At 49.7% G+C, this 16,150-nt stretch overlaps 1 protein-coding gene across 2 annotated transcripts in view; it reads left to right on the top strand.

The window, feature by feature from the left end:
• The window catches only part of agxta (alanine--glyoxylate and serine--pyruvate aminotransferase a), a 93,920-nt gene that overhangs the window by 67,171 nt on the left and 10,599 nt on the right, over positions 1-16,150 (top strand). For both annotated transcript variants that reach the window (XM_070883299.1, XM_070883298.1), the window contains exons 5-7: positions 6,824-6,894; positions 7,937-8,021; positions 12,956-13,051. In XM_070883299.1, the coding sequence (XP_070739400.1) occupies positions 6,824-6,894; positions 7,937-8,021; positions 12,956-13,051 (252 nt within the window). The remainder of the gene's footprint in view (positions 1-6,823; positions 6,895-7,936; positions 8,022-12,955; positions 13,052-16,150) is intronic.

The following is a 16,150-nucleotide window of genomic DNA, read 5'->3' as shown; positions in this document are numbered from 1 at the left end:
CCTCCCACATTGTTCCAATATCTTCTACATTATGACAGAGCAGTTTTTAAAAAATCCCTATTATATCTGTTCAAGCCTTCAGCTCCTGGGTTCCAATTAGACCTCTGGTCCTATTGTCCACAATATGTGTGCCTCCAAACTTAATCCTATCCCGTGCCATCTCTTCAGATTCTGCTACTCTCATTCCAGCTTCCATTCTCAATGGAAATTTGCTTCCATTATCCGATCCCTTTTACTTTCTAATGACTCCCCTCTCCCTCGTTACCCATCCCTACTTTCTAAAGTTTTCAAAGCCACTGTTATCTTTCCGCCTTGAAAGTTCTGGCCTAACCTATGTGTAATGTCCTTACACACTACTATAAATTCACACGAGACACATTCTGCAGACAAGGTCACTCTGTGACCTGAACCTTTATTCACAGGACCAAGAAGTGATGACCCTGTGTGGGACCTCCCTTTATATACCTGGATGACCAGGTGAGGAGTGTCTCCCACAAGTTCACCCCCTGTGGTCAAGGTGTACATTTCTTATGTGTATACAGTATGCAGTGTTATGAAGGTTACAGTTACATGAAGGTTACATACATGACATCACCTCCTCCGCCCCCCCCCCAATGTCTTATAGGGTCAAAGATTAAGTCTTTCAGGCGGTCAACGCTCTCTCGTGGAGCGCCGCAGTTGGGGCTCTGGTTGTTGAGCCTTGTCGTGCGTCTCTGTCACCTGTGGTGATTCCGGTTTGTTCGGGCTGGCCGCAGGGACTGTGCATGCTGCTGAATGTTCTTGTTGCTCATTCACTGGCGGTGGTGTGGCCAACGTTTCATGATCTTCCTCAGGATCCTCAGTGTCCATGCTGAACCTTTTTTTTACTTGGTCCAGATGCTTGCGGCATCTCTGTCCATTGTTAAGTCTGACCACTATGACCCTATTCCCCTCTTTACCAATTACAGTACCCTCGAGCCACTTGGGCCCCAAAGCGTGATTAAGAACAAATACAGGGTCATCGATTTCTATACATCTCCCCTTTCAGTTACGGTCATGGCACTCATTTTGGGACTGGCGCTTGCCCTCAACAATGTCTGACAGGACACGATGAATGAGGGACAGCCGAATTTTAAATGTACGTTTCATGAGTAGTTCCGCGGGCGGGACTCCCATGAGTGAATACGGTCGGGACCTATAGGCGGCATTGAAGGGAGGGTCCTTGAATCCGGAGCATGCCCTGTTTTATGATTTGGACCGCACGTTCCACCTGGCCATTGGAAGCCGGCTTGAACGGTGCCGTCCTGACATGTTTGATGCCATTACCCTACATAAACTCCCGGAATTCATAGCTAGTGAAACACGGGCCGTTGTCGCTAACCAGGATGGCCGGCAAGCCGTGGGTCGCAAAGACCGCACGCAGACTCTCCACAGTGGTGGATGTCGTGCACGAATTCAATATGATGCACTCGATCCATTTCGAGTACGCATCAACAACAATGAGGAACATTTTTCCCATGAATGGGCCCATGTAGTCTACGTGAATACGTGACCATAGCCTGGTGGGCCAGGGCCACGGGCTGAGTGGGGCCTTCCTGGGAGCATTGCCCAGCTCGGCACGCGTCGTGCATCTGCGAACACAGTGTTCCAGGTCTACATCAATTCCCAGCCACCATACATGTGACCGGGCAATGGCCTTCATTAGCACGATGCCTGGGTGCTCGCTGTGGAGTTCCCTGATGAATGCTTCCCTTCCCTTCTGGGGCATGACTACCCGGCTGCCCCATAGTAGGCAGTCGGCTTGGATGGAGAGCTCATCCATCCGTCTGTGAAACGGTCTGACCTCTTCGGGGCATGCTCTGTGTGCGGGCGCCCAATCCCCAGTCAGGACACATTTCTTAATCAAGGATAGGAGGGGATCTCTGTTGGTCCAGATTTTGATCTGGCGGGCTATGATGGGGGAGCCTGCACTGTCAAAGGCTTCAACAGTCATGACCATCTCAGCGCTTTGCTCTGCTGCCCCCTCAGTGGTGGCCAGTGGAAGCCTGCTGAACAAGTCAGCGCAATTTCCGGTGCCTGGTCGGTGCCGTATGGTGTCATCATACGCAGCCAGCATGAGAGCCCATCGCTGTATGCGAGCTGACGCATTGGCATTGACAGCTTTGCTGTCTGACAACAGGGATGTTAACGGCTTGTGGTCCATTTCTAACGCAAACCTTCTGCCAAAAAGGTACTGGTGCATCTTTTTCACCCCGTAGACACATGCGAGTGCTTCCTTTTCAACCATCCCATATCCCTGTTCTGCTTGGGAGAGCGACCTGGAAGCATAAGCCACAGGTTGGAGTTGGCCCTCATTATTACTCTGCTGCAACACACACCCAACCCCATAGGACAATGCATCACATGTCAAAACCAATTTCTTACAGGAGTTGTACAGAGTCAACAGCTTATTAGAAAAAAGCAGGTTCCGCACCCGATTGAAAGCCCGTTCCTGACAGTCCCCCGAAAATCAATCGCAACCCTTACGTAGGAGCACGTGTAGCGGCTCCAACAATGTGCTTAAGTTCGGCAGAAAGTTCCCGAAATAGTTCAAGAGTCCCAGAAATGAACACAACTCCGATGTTGCCTGGGTGCACGACGAATCGTCTCCGTTTTGGATTCGGTAGGCTGGATCCCGTCTGCGGCAACCCTCCTGCCCAAAAACTCGACCTCTAGGGCCAAAAACACACACTTGGACTTCTTTAGTCGCAGGCCTACCCGGTCCAGTCGGCGTAGCACCACCTCCAGGTTGTGGAGGTGTTCCTCGGTGTCTCGACCCGTGATAAGGATGTCGTCCTGAAATACGATTGTTCCAGGGATGGATTTGAGCAGGCTTTCCATGTTCCTTTGAAAGATAGCGGCCGCTGATCGAATGCCAAATGGACACCTGTTGTAGACAAACAGCCTCTTGCGCGAGGTGATGGTGGTCAGTAGCTTGGATTCTTCGGCCAGTTCTTGGGTCGTGTAGGTTGAAGTGAGGTCCAACTTGGTGAACAGCTTGCCGCCTGCCAACATGGCAAAAAGATCTTCCGCTCTCTGAAGCGGGTATTGGTCTTGTAGTGACACTCGGTTGATAGTGGCCTTGTAGTCACCACAGATCCTGACCGAGCCATCCGTTTTGAGGACAGGGACGATGGGACTTGCCTAGTTGCTGAATTCAACGGGCTAAATTATGCCCTCTCTTAGCAACCTGTCCATCTCACTCTCAATTTTCTCCCGCATCACATACGGCACAGCTCTGGCTTTGTGGTGCACTGGTCTGGCATCTGGGGTGATGCGTATCACTACTTTGGTAACTTTGAAAGTCCCGACACCAGATTGAAATAGTGACTCAAATTTCTGTAGGACCTGTGAGCATGAACTTCGCTCCACAGATGAAATGGCATGCACATCCCCCTATTTCCAGTTCATCTCAGCTAGCCAGCTCCTCCCCAAAAGCGCAGGACCATTTCCCGGGACAATCCAGAGTAGCAGCCGGTTCTCTGATCCATTATGTGTGACCACCAACATTGCACTGCCTAGCACTAGGATGATCTCTTTGGTGTACGTCCGTAATTGCGTGTCATTGCGTTCTAGTTTGGGTCTGCTAGCTCTGAATGGCCATAGTTTCTTGAATTGTTGGACACTCATAAGTGACTGGCTGGCCATTGTGTCCAGCTCCATGCGCACCGGGATGTCGTTTAATAGGACTTTCATCATTGGTGGCGTTTTGGTATATGAGCTGTGGATGTTTGCCACATGAACCCACTGAACTTCAGCGTCCATTGCTTTGTCCCAAGCATCAACCTGCCTTGCAGACCCCTCTTCTGGTTCATCTGCCTCATAAATTAGCCTCGCTGCGGGCTTCCTGCACATTCTGGCTAAATGGCCACTGAAGTTACAATTCCTACAGATAAATTGTTGAAACCTACAGGTTTTTGCAACATGTCTGCCCCCGCACCTCCAGCATGAGCTGAGATCGTTGTGAACAAAAGGGCTGTTACCAGGCATTCCTCTCTGATTGTCTCTTTGATTACTCTTGAGCACTCTGTTAATGGGTGCCTATGGCCCCATCCCGGGACGCATTGTCCACCGTGATGGCGTAAATGTCCGTTCAACCTGCCATTGTCTCTGTTGAGGACCCACTCTAGAGTCTGTTGTTGCCTGGGTGGTGTCGAATTGCCCTTGCCTGCCTGCGGGGTTCCGAGTCGCGTTTACAATGTTAACTCGCTGATCCATCGCCACGTTGGAAGCAGAGATGCGCGCGTATATTATCTTGGTTTCCTCCTCCCCCGCCATGAAGGTCTGAGCCATCAACACCACCGCTTCCAAGGTCAAGTCCTTGGTCTCAATTAGCTTTCTGAAAATCCCGGCATGACCAATGCCCTCAATGAAGAAATCCCTTAACATCTTCCCCCTGCAGGCGTCTGTGAACTTAGAGGCTGGCCAAGCGCCTAAGGTCTGCAATGAAGTCTGGTATGCTCTGTCCTTCCCGACGTTGGTGTGTATAGAATCGGTGTCGGGCCATGTGTATACCGCTCGCCGGTTTGAAGTGCTGAAAACGATCAGTTTGCTGAGCTCGTCAAAGGTTTTGTCCGCCGGCTTCTTGGGTGCGAGCAGGTCTTTCATCAGCACGTATGTCTTAGATCCACAGCTGGTCAGCCACTGCATCTCCCAGCCAGTCCTGCATGACAAAGCTCTGCTGGAGCCTCTCAATGAAATCGTCCCAGTCCTCACCAACACAGTACCATTCCTCTGTGCTACCGGTGGCCATTCTCGTGAGTCGTTGATTCCCATTTCTCGTCGCCAAATGTAATGTCCTTACACATTACTATAAATTCACACGAGGCACATTCTGCAGACAAGGTCACTGTGACCTGAACCTTTATTCACAGGACCAAGTGCAGACCCTGCGTGGGACTTCCCTTTATATATCTGGATGACCAGGTGAGGAGTGTCTCCCCCAAGTTCACCCCCTGTGGTCAAGGTGTGCATTTCTTAGGTGTATATAGTATGCAGTGTTGTTACATGAAGGTTACAGTTACATAAAGGTTACATACATGACACTATGGTTCCCAGGAAGGCTTTCATCATGTCAGTGACATTCATACCTCCAGAGCAATCTGGTCATTGATTTTGGATTTGTTGCCATTATATTGTTTAAGGATAACTAATTTATCCTCAAAACTATGCTTTAGTTGATGGCTCATCTTCTACTTTTTCTTTAGTTCAGGGGTTCCAAGGAGCTCGCTGTTCTTTCCTCCACTCCATTTCTTCTGTTGATCAAGGGAGTGCTCTTCTCATCATCCACCATCAGCCACACATTTCCTAATGATCCCACCTGATCTTCATCAGTGTATAGGATCTTCACCCCTCTTGCATCACAATGCTTTGATCTCCGCATCCTTCAATGGGGGAATGAAAACCTTGTTATTTGCAGTTCTTCAAAGATGCAGTTACTTCTCGTCTTTCACAAGTCCAACCAACAGCTTTCACCTCTTACCTTCGATGGCTCCACCCTTCGTCCATCTATCAGCATTCAACATCTCACGATCTCCTCTGATCTCAAATTGAATTCCAATAACTGCTCTATTGCCTCTGAGAAACTTGCTTTGAGTTTGAGTGGTGTCAATTGGAAGGGTGTGAATTTGTAAAATCTACAATCTAGTTCTTGGGTCTACAACGCAAAAGATGATGGTAGTTCATCACAGATTGACAATGAATTGGCAGGTTCACCTTAGAGGAACCACGAGTATGTGTGGAAAGTGGAACTGCCACATTGGTGCAGGCGGGGTTAAGGCTTAAAGTTGGAACAGTGGAGAGGGAGCTTTACTCTGTATTTAGTTTGTGCCGTGCCTGACCTTGGAATTCTTGTTTGCAAAGTGAGGGGCTTTTCCTTTTATCCAATCCATGCCGTACACGGCCCAATGAGCACAAAAATATCACCAAAATCAATTTCAAAAGGAGAAAAATCTCTATGCAATAATAAAATATCATCTCCTTCAGTGATCTGATGTAATAGTCTGACCAATATAAGAGGCAAAGCAAACTGAAATAGTAAGTTCATTATTGAAATATAGGGTAGATTTTTTAAGTGTTTGCCCATTGAAATGGGCGGCATTTCCAATATGTGCTTGTGGCAAATGAGGAATATCACTGGGTAAAAATTCAGAAAATCTACCCTGGAGTGGAAACTCATGAGTCGAATCATCAATGTCAAGCTTTATCACCAGTTGATTGCTCAATTTTATATCCATTTGGAGGTTTGATGCCCAACACATTTATCATGACCTCTGATCCTAAACCTACGTAGTCGTCCACATAGTGTGGGACTGGGGCTATGTGTAGATCAGACTGGATAGGGATCTTAGTGAACCAGTTGGGTTTGGACAACAATCCAGTTGCTTCCATGTCCAATACCAGCCCAGAAACGACTGGAATGATTGAATTTGCTATGGTGGGATATAAACTCACAACCCCTGGGTTGTGAGTCTAGCACCATAACCACTGGGCTACCCTACTCAATATGTATGCGATGTAACACTGGTCAATACTGAAATCAGGGCTGGAGAATACAAGAAAGCCACAAAAAGAAAATACCATTCAGCCCACTCTGCTATTTTGAGGTATTTTCTGGAGCTCCATCTCTTCACTATTGCCCCCCTCTCCCTGTTCAATCGGGAATCTCTTCCTTTTTGAATGTTGCAAATTAAAAACATTCACAGATCCACTAAACGCTCGTCTATTAATGCATTGATTGACTAATCTTGTGGTGCTTAAGCACCTCCCTTCTACCTATCTCTAATGTTGTTCCACTTATTTCTAGGCATAACTGTTTGCTACTGGTTGACTCTGTTGCCTCTCTGGGAGGGGCCCCTCTCTACATGGATAAGCAGGGTATGTATTATATCTAACATTCTCAACAAGACTGGCCATGAAATCCTTGCGCCTCCCTTTATCATTTGATTTCTTTTTTGATTCCATGGGGTAGAAATTGAACCTCATAATAGATTCCAGGTAGGATTGATTGCTATTTTGAGAAAGGTAATTTCCTCCCTCAGGAGCATTTCAAAATGTTTACGCCTCCACCACTGGAGTGGTATGGTGCTGCTCCAATTTTCCTGCTGGCTGTTGGGATAGATGCCTCTGTTGCATCCATATACGTGCAACCCCCCCCCCAATTATTTAAACAACCATGTCCCCATGATTTAGAACAGGATCTATGATGATGACTACGGGCAACTGAGAATCTTGCTCCACCACACGTTTGTTAGTGGAGCAGAATTTCCGGCCTTTAACCTTTTTCACCCTGTTTTAACCTGGGTATCACGTCTTTTTCTTCCCCTGAATTCCTTCCAAGTCCTCAGAAACAATTCTTAAGCTTGCTGACCACAAGTGCTTTGTAATACCAGTCAGTATCGCCAGTAGCTGGAAAATTGCTGGACGGCGCTCAAATGTTTACGCAAAAGCAGCTGAGGGGTCATTCCACAATCTCACACTCCCAGTGAGGAGCTGCACTCTAAGGGAGCGTCGGTTGGAGACGCAGCTACAAAATTGTAGACTTGATTCCCGACCTGCAATGACCCATTATGGAACCACTTTTTGCTTAAGAACTTTAAAGCCATTCCACGGTGTCCCATTTTAACCACAGAATATATTTTCATTAGATATACATTTCATAGATCCACTTATTGTGTTTTCATTGTGTTTGCAATTGCTAGTCGACTGCATGATACGGTCAGTCACTAGGTCAGCAAACTTGCTCAAGTATACGAAGTCCAAATGTTAACACTCCCCACGTATCATCACCCCACCCCAATAAATTACTTATGACATCCAAGGCCAATTCCAAGGGCAACAATGCTTTGTTGGCATTGCACGTAATCTTGAATGTCTAGTCTGCTGTGCCAGACTTATGTGACCATCTTTCTCCATTCAGGTATTGACATCCTTTACTCAGGATCCCAGAAAGTCCTCAACTGCCCTCCTGGAACGGCACCAATCTCCTTCAATGACAAAGCCTGGTATGTAACTATTTTATATTTTTCTCACCTGCTACTTTAGTGGTCATAAGGACATCCAAGAAGCTGTGTCCTGCCATCCACGAGTTACCCTGAACCACCACAGAACATATATGCGCATACAACTGCAGACAGATTTTCACCCCTTCCTGAATCTTGCTAGACCTCCTACATTTAATGTTCTTCTTCCTTGTTTGTTCCTTCCAATTTTCTTCCCATCGCTCCCGAAAGCAAGCATTCATCCCAGGTACAGTTCCACAGGTTCCCGCTTCCCTCCCATACCTCTTCATGTGTGAGCCTACAACAGCAAAATGTATATATTTATACCTTTCACTTAATCAAATGTCCCATGGCACTTCAGAGAGGAGGAACCCACATTGAGCATTAAAAGAGGAGTGAGGCAGGATCGAAAAAATGTGTTTTGAGGAGGCTTTTAAAAGGCAGAGAGAGAGAATAGGTGGACGGAGTGATTTAGGAACAAAGTTCCAGAAAGAAGGGCCATGGCTTCTGAAGGCTGATGGAGGGGAGAAAGAAAACTCAAGTCTGAGGCCCAAAAGGTGCAAAGTGGAACGTAGGGCTGGACGAAGCTGCAGAGGTATGGCAGGGTGAGGTCTTGAAGCGATTTATAAACGAAGATCAAGATTTTGAATTGAGGAATATGGAGCCAAAGGAGGCCAACAAAGAAAGAGGTGATGGGTGAGCAGCACTTGGTGCTGACAGCAAAATTGTGGATTAGTTTGAGTAGTGTAAGTCAGAGCTGATGAGGGAACTGGGGAAATAGAGCCTGCAGGTAACAAAAGTGTGGATTTCGGTCTTAATGGTGGAGGGGAAGGTAAGGGTGGAGGCCAGTCGTAGAGATCAGCAAGCTCGTTACAGACCAGGAATAGAATCTAGGATATTCCTGGTCTGTCAATCTCAGTAACGCACTGACCCAGGGGACAAACTATGGCAAAGCGTTATTTGAAATAATCTTTAGTAACAGATTTAGGAGAGGACATTCCAGTTGGCCAATCTCACCTATCCACAGCATTCCCTTGGTATATTTCTAATAACCTTGGATCCCATTTGTAGATAAGAACTTGCATAGCTCCTTCTTGATTTCTTGTTCCACCACCTCTGCCGGTAATGTTACCACCTTTTTAGTAAAAAAAAGTTCACCCTGCATATCCTATTTTCTTCTGTTGTCCTTATGACGACTTAGGTGAAGGGACTGAGTGTAACAGTTCCAAGTTTTCTGATGATGCAAAGTTAGGTGGGAAAGTAGGCTGTGAGGAGGACGCAAAGAGGTTGCAGAGAGTTATAGTCAGGTTGACCGAGTGGGCAAGAACATGGCAAATGGAATACAATGTGGAGAAGTGTGAAGTTATCCACTTTGGTACGAAAAAATAGATTGGGAAATGATTGCATTCAGACGGACCTGGGTGTCCTTGTACATGAATCACAGAAAGTTAACAGGCAGGTACAGCAAGCAATTAGGAAAGCAATTGGTATGTTAGCTTTTGTTACAAAGGGATTAGAGTATAAGAGTAAAGGGGGTGAAATTCGGCCTCCCAATAAGGGCTGTTACCGCCGGAATGCAGCGGCCAGGCGGCGGAATTCAATGGCCGCCGATTTATGATTGATTGGCCGCCGCCAGCCAAATTCAGCAGGGGGGGCTTTCTGGCGTTCCCCACTTCCGTCCCGCCGCTCTCGAGCGGCCATAAGTGCGTCTTCAGTGCACGCACCGCCAGGAACCCTCCACCTCCGTCGATATTCAGGCCGAAAAATCTAATGCCCGCCGAGCGGCACCCCCGACAGCTTTTTCCTGTTGATGCACCTTTTATTCCCTCTCTCAGCACTGGCTGCATGGTGGCCATTAAAGGCAAGGGCCCAATGCCGCCGCCATTTTATTTTGTTTGCGGACTATTGTTCCCCCGGGATTGGCTGGGCCGCCAACAGACAGCCCGGCACCCCCTCTTGGGTGCCAGGCTGCTGTGCCGGCCAAAACCCTCCCTGGTGGCCAACCCTATAGATTTGCTGATTCTCTCCCCTTCAAAGGAGGGGAGAGACGTGGCGACGCAGACACACAATGATGTCACCACCACTCCGCTGCTGAGTGACAGCAGCAGAGAATCTGTCCCGCCTCCACTTCCTCCCCTCACCAGCACTTACCGCCGCACTTTCACCCCATTATAACCCACTTCCTGGTCGCTTAAAAAAAAAAAGACCTGAATATCGATCAAGAGTCGACCTCTTCCGAGACGGCGGTAAAAGCATTTAAAAACCAGTAAGTGCAGCAGCTTTCTGGCGGGACTGAATTTCGGCCCCAAGAAGTCTTATTTCAATTTTACAGGGCATTGTTGAGGCCACACCTGTGATATTGTGTACAGTTCTGGTCTCCTTACCTAAGGAAAGACATACTTGCCTTAGAGGGAGTGAAATGAAGCTTCACTAGACTGAATTCTGGAATGAGGAGTTTTCCCTATGAGGAGAGATTAAGTAGACTAGGCCTATAACTCCCTAGAATTTAGAAGAATGAGAGGTGCTCTAATTGAAACATATAAAATTCTTAAGGGGCTTGACAGGGTTAATGCTGAGAAATTGTTTCCCCTGGCTGGGGAATCTAGAACACGGGGTCACAGACTCAAAATAAAGGGTCGCCCAGTTAGGACTGAGATGAGGAGAAATTTCTTCACTCAAATGGTTGCGAATCTTTAGAATCTCTACCCCAGAGAACTGTTGATGCTCTGTCATTGAGAATACTCAAAACAGAGGTCGATAAATTTTGGGGAACAAAGGGAATTAAAGGATATGGGGATAATGCAGGAAGGTGGAGTTGAGGTAGAAGTTCAGCCATGAACTTGTTGAATGGCGGAGCAGGCTTGAATGACCAAATGGACTACTCCAGCTCCTATTTCTTATGTCCTTATGACCTTACGCTTAAATTCAGTAATGTGTCAGCCATGGCTCAGTTGGTAGCACTCTCACCTCAGAGTCAGAATGTCGTGGGTTCAACTCTAGAGTCCCATTCCAGAGACTTGAGCACATATCCAGGCTGGCATAGTGCAGTACTGAGGGAGTGCTGTGCTGTCGGAGATTACGTCTTTTGGATGAGATGTTAAATTTGCCCTCTCAGATGGATGTAAAAAATCTTCGAAGAAGAGCTGGGGAGCTCTCCAATATTTATCTCTCAACCAACATCAATAAAACAGGTTATCTGGTCATATTGCTGTTTGTGGGACCTTGCTGTATGCAAATTGGCTGCTATTTTTTCTATATTATAACACTGACTATACTACACTTCAAATGTACGTAAACCACTGTAAATCACTTTCTGACTTCCTGAGGTTGTGAAAGGCACTGTATCAATGCAAGTTCTTTCTTTTTTTCAAATGGGAGAAAAGCTTACTTTGTTCAAACAAACTTAATTTTTAAAAATTTATTCATGGGATGTGGGCCCTGCTGGCAAGGCCACTATTTATTGCCCATCCCTAATTGTCCTTGAGAAGGTGGTGGTGAGCCACCTTCTTGAACCACTGCAGTCCTTGTGGTGAAGGTACTCCCACTGTGCTATTAGGGAGGGAGTTCCAGGACTTTGAAAGAGCGACAATGAAGGAATGTGATATATTTCCAAGTTTGGATGATGTGACTTGGAGGGGAACTTGAAGGTGGTAGTGTTCCCATGCGCCTGCTGCCCTTGTCCTTCTAGGTGGTAGTGGTCGCGGGTTTGAGAAGTGCTGTTAAAGAAAAACATAATTAGAATGAAATCCAGAAAGTGCAACATAGACCAGAAATGATCTAATTTTCATCACTTTGGATTTGCGTTTCATTCATTGGATTATAGAGGATATACGGCACAGAAACCAGCCATTCGGCACAACCAGTCCATGCCAGTGTTTTATGGTCCACTCGAGCCTCCTCCCGTCTTTCCTCATCTAAGTCTATCAGCATAACACTCTATTCCCTTCTCCCTCATATGCTTGTCTAGCCTCCTTTTAAATGCATTTATACCATTCGCTTCAACCACTCCCTGTGGTAGCGAGTCCACATTCTCACCACTCTCTGGGTAAAGAATTTTCTTCCGAATTCCCTATTGGATTTCTTGGTGACTATCTTATATTGATGGCCTCTAGTTATACTCTTCCCCACAAGTGGAGACATTCTCTCTGTATCCATTCTATCAAAAACCTTTCATAATTTTAAAGATCTCTATTAGGTCACCCCTCAGCCTTATTTTTTCAAGAGAAAAGAGACTCAGTCTGTTCATCCTTTCCTGATATGTATACCCTCGCATTTCTGGTATCATCCTTGTAAATCTTCTCGGCACTCTCTCCGACTTAATTTTGTATTTTATTGAGCTCGGACTGTGTTCACCTCTTAGACGGTTTAAAGCAGCAGGAATCTGAGGGATTTGGGACAACTCACAATGCCATTACCTAGCTGATTACCCAGCATTATCCTTGCCCTTCACTAAGTGCAAACAATTCCAGGTGTTTTGAGTCCCTGTTTGACTGAGTTTCAATAAAACAGTTGGGTTCACATAACCATTTAATAATCTGCCACACAATTCAATGTTCACAATAAATAACCTGAATCTTAACAGTTTACTGAAACCCCAATCTGACGTTGAGGAAGATGGCAGGGAGTGAATGAGAACATTCTAGAATGACTTCCACACAGCATTTATGTTTTTTCTTTCTTACTTGATCAGTCAACTATCCCTATCCACACGTCTCCACCTCCTCCCCCGCCCCCACTCCACACCGCCCTATCTGTACAACACACATCTCAAGGGTTCAGCACCTCTGGATGTGTAAGAATGTCCAGGAGCCTGCAACTGATTTCAATCACCAGCATCCCATCAAACTTATAAAACATAAAACTACAGCTTTTACAAACATTTTACATCAGTTTCTAAAAGCCGATTTTCAAATGTGGGGTTTGTGTTTTTCTTACAGTCAGAAAATATTTAATCGGAAGAAGAAGCCTACGTCGCTGTACCTCGACATGAGTTGGCTCTCAAACTTCTGGGGCTGTGATGGGAATCCAAGAAAGTAGGAGAGAGTTCTGTTCCTTCATTGTAGAAAATGTTCACGAGTTAGTGAGATCCTGGGTAGGAGAGGGACGGAGTGGTTGGGAGGGAGGGAGGGAGGGAGAGGGACGGAGTGGTTGGGAGGGAGGGAGGGAGGGAGAGGGACGGAGTGGTTGGGAGGGAGGGAGGGAGGGAGAGGGACGGAGTGGTTGGGAGGGAGGGAGGGAGGGAGAGGGACGGAGTGGTTGGGAGGGAGGGAGGGAGGGAGAGGGACGGAGTGGTTGGGAGGGAGGGAGGGAGGGAGAGGGACGGAGTGGTTGGGAGGGAGGGAGGGAGGGAGAGGGACGGAGTGGTTGGGAGGGAGGGAGGGAGGGAGAGGGACGGAGTGGTTGGGAGGGAGGGAGGGAGGGAGAGGGACGGAGTGGTTGGGAGGGAGGGAGGGAGGGAGAGGGACGGAGTGGTTGGGAGGGAGGGAGGGAGGGAGAGGGACGGAGTGGTTGGGAGGGAGGGAGGGAGGGAGAGGGACGGAGTGGTTGGGAGGGAGGGAGAGGGACGGAGTGGTTGGGAGGGAGGGAGGGAGGGAGAGGGACGGAGTGGTTGGGAGGGAGGGAGGGAGGGAGAGGGACGGAGTGGTTGGGAGGGAGGGAGGGAGGGAGAGGGACGGAGTGGTTGGGAGGGAGGGAGGGAGGGAGAGGGACGGAGTGGTTGGGAGGGAGGGAGGGAGGGAGAGGGACGGAGTGGTTGGGAGGGAGGGAGGGAGGGAGAGGGACGGAGTGGTTGGGAGGGAGGGAGGGAGGGAGAGGGACGGAGTGGTTGGGAGGGAGGGAGGGAGGGAGAGGGACGGAGTGGTTGGGAGGGAGGGAGGGAGGGAGAGGGACGGAGTGGTTGGGAGGGAGGGAGAGGGACGGAGTGGTTGGGAGGGAGGGAGAGGGACGGAGTGGTTGGGAGGGAGGGAGGGAGGGAGAGGGACGGAGTGGTTGGGAGGGAGGGAGGGAGGGAGAGGGACGGAGTGGTTGGGAGGGAGGGAGGGAGGGAGAGGGACGGAGTGGTTGGGAGGGAGGGAGGGAGAGGGACGGAGTGGTTGGGAGGGAGGGAGGGAGAGGGACGGAGTGGTTGGGAGGGAGGGAGGGAGGGAGAGGGACGGAGTGGTTGGGAGGGAGGGAGGGAGGGAGAGGGACGGAGTGGTTGGGAGGGAGGGAGGGAGAGGGACGGAGTGGTTGGGAGGGAGGGAGGGAGAGGGACGGAGTGGTTGGGAGGGAGGGAGGGAGAGGGACGGAGTGGTTGGGAGGGAGGGAGGGAGAGGGACGGAGTGGTTGGGAGGGAGGGAGGGAGGGAGAGGGACGGAGTGGTTGGGAGGGAGGGAGGGAGGGAGAGGGACGGAGTGGTTGGGAGGGAGGGAGGGAGGGAGAGGGACGGAGTGGTTGGGAGGGAGGGAGGGAGGGAGAGGGACGGAGTGGTTGGGAGGGAGGGAGGGAGGGAGAGGGACGGAGTGGTTGGGAGGGAGGGAGGGAGGGAGAGGGACGGAGTGGTTGGGAGGGAGGGAGGGAGGGAGAGGGACGGAGTGGTTGGGAGGGAGGGAGGGAGGGAGAGGGACGGACGGAGTGGTTGGGAGGGAGGGAGGGAGGGAGAGGGACGGACGGAGTGGTTGGGAGGGAGGGAGGGAGGGAGAGGACGGACGGAGTGGTTGGGAGGGAGGGAGGGAGGGAGGGAGAGGGACGGAGTGGTTGGGAGGGAGGGAGGGAGGGAGGGAGAGGGACGGAGTGGTTGGGAGGGAGGGAGGGAGAGGGACGGAGTGGTTGGGAGGGAGGGAGGGAGAGGGACGGAGTGGTTGGGAGGGAGGGAGAGGGACGGAGTGGTTGGGAGGGAGGGAGGGAGAGGGACGGAGTGGTTGGGAGGGAGGGAGGGAGAGGGACGGAGTGGTTGGGAGGGAGGGAGGGAGAGGGACGGAGTGGTTGGGAGGGAGGGAGGGAGAGGGACGGAGTGGTTGGGAGGGAGGGAGGGAGAGGGACGGAGTGGTTGGGAGGGAGGGAGAGGGACGGAGTGGTTGGGAGGGAGGGAGAGGGACGGAGTGGTTGGGAGGGAGGGAGAGGGACGGAGTGGTTGGGAGGGAGGGAGAGGGACGGAGTGGTTGGGAGGGAGGGAGAGGGACGGAGTGGTTGGGAGGGAGGGAGAGGGACGGAGTGGTTGGGAGGGGGATGGAGTAGTTGGGTGTGAGAGGGACGGAGATCTTGGGTGGGAGGGGGACGGAGTGGTTGGGAGGGAAAGGGACGGAGTGCTTGGGAGGGAGAGGGACAGAGTGCTTGGGAGGGAGAGGGACGGAGTGCTTGGGAGGGAGAGGGATGGAGTGCTTGGGAGGGAGAGGGACGGAGTGGTTGGGAGGGAGGGAGAGGGACAGAGTGATTGGGAGGGAGGGAGAGGGACAGAGTGATTGGGAGGGAGGGAGAGGGACAGAGTGGTTGGGAGGGAGGGAGAGGGACAGAGTGGTTGGGAGGGATAATCTTATTGAATGGTGGTGCAGGCTCGAAGAGCTGAATGGCCTGCTCCTGCACGTAATTTCTATGTTTCTATGAGAGGGACGGCGTGGTTGTGAGGGAGGGAGAGGGATGGAGTGTTTGAGAGAGAGAGGGATGGAGAGCCTGGGTGGAAGAGAGATGGAATGGTTGGGTGGGAGAGGGCTGGAGTGTTCGGGATAGAGAGGGAGTGTGGGAGAGGGAGGGAGCGGTTGAGTGGAATATGGGAGGAGAGCTTGGGTGTTACTCAGGGGCCTCAGTGATGCACCGGTTTGTGTACATTGTACAAGTATAGTTGTAACACCAGGCGTGATGCCATCAACCAATGTTAATTTAGTAAATATTTGCATCATTAATTTCAATTTAATAGTTAAAAAGACCGTAAATTGGTAAAGGCTCACAGTGGCCCCTGAAAGAAACAAGTCCAATCTAAAGATATCCTCAGTACTGGGGAGCATGTCACTGAGACAGTCCAGTTGTACTTACTTTTCTAGCACTTCCTGCACTGCAAATGTTTGGATCTATTTATCTTTCTTGAAGCGGAAGTATAACTAACAGAGAAAAATTACACAAAACAAATGGGCAAAATTCTATCCATGAACATGGCTGGA

Source organism: Pristiophorus japonicus, chromosome 6, assembly GCF_044704955.1.
Source record: "Pristiophorus japonicus isolate sPriJap1 chromosome 6, sPriJap1.hap1, whole genome shotgun sequence".
In the NCBI taxonomy this organism is placed as follows: Eukaryota; Metazoa; Chordata; class Chondrichthyes; family Pristiophoridae; genus Pristiophorus; species Pristiophorus japonicus.
Note: the sequence above shows the minus strand (reverse complement) of the source record. Positions and strands in the feature narration are given on the sequence as shown.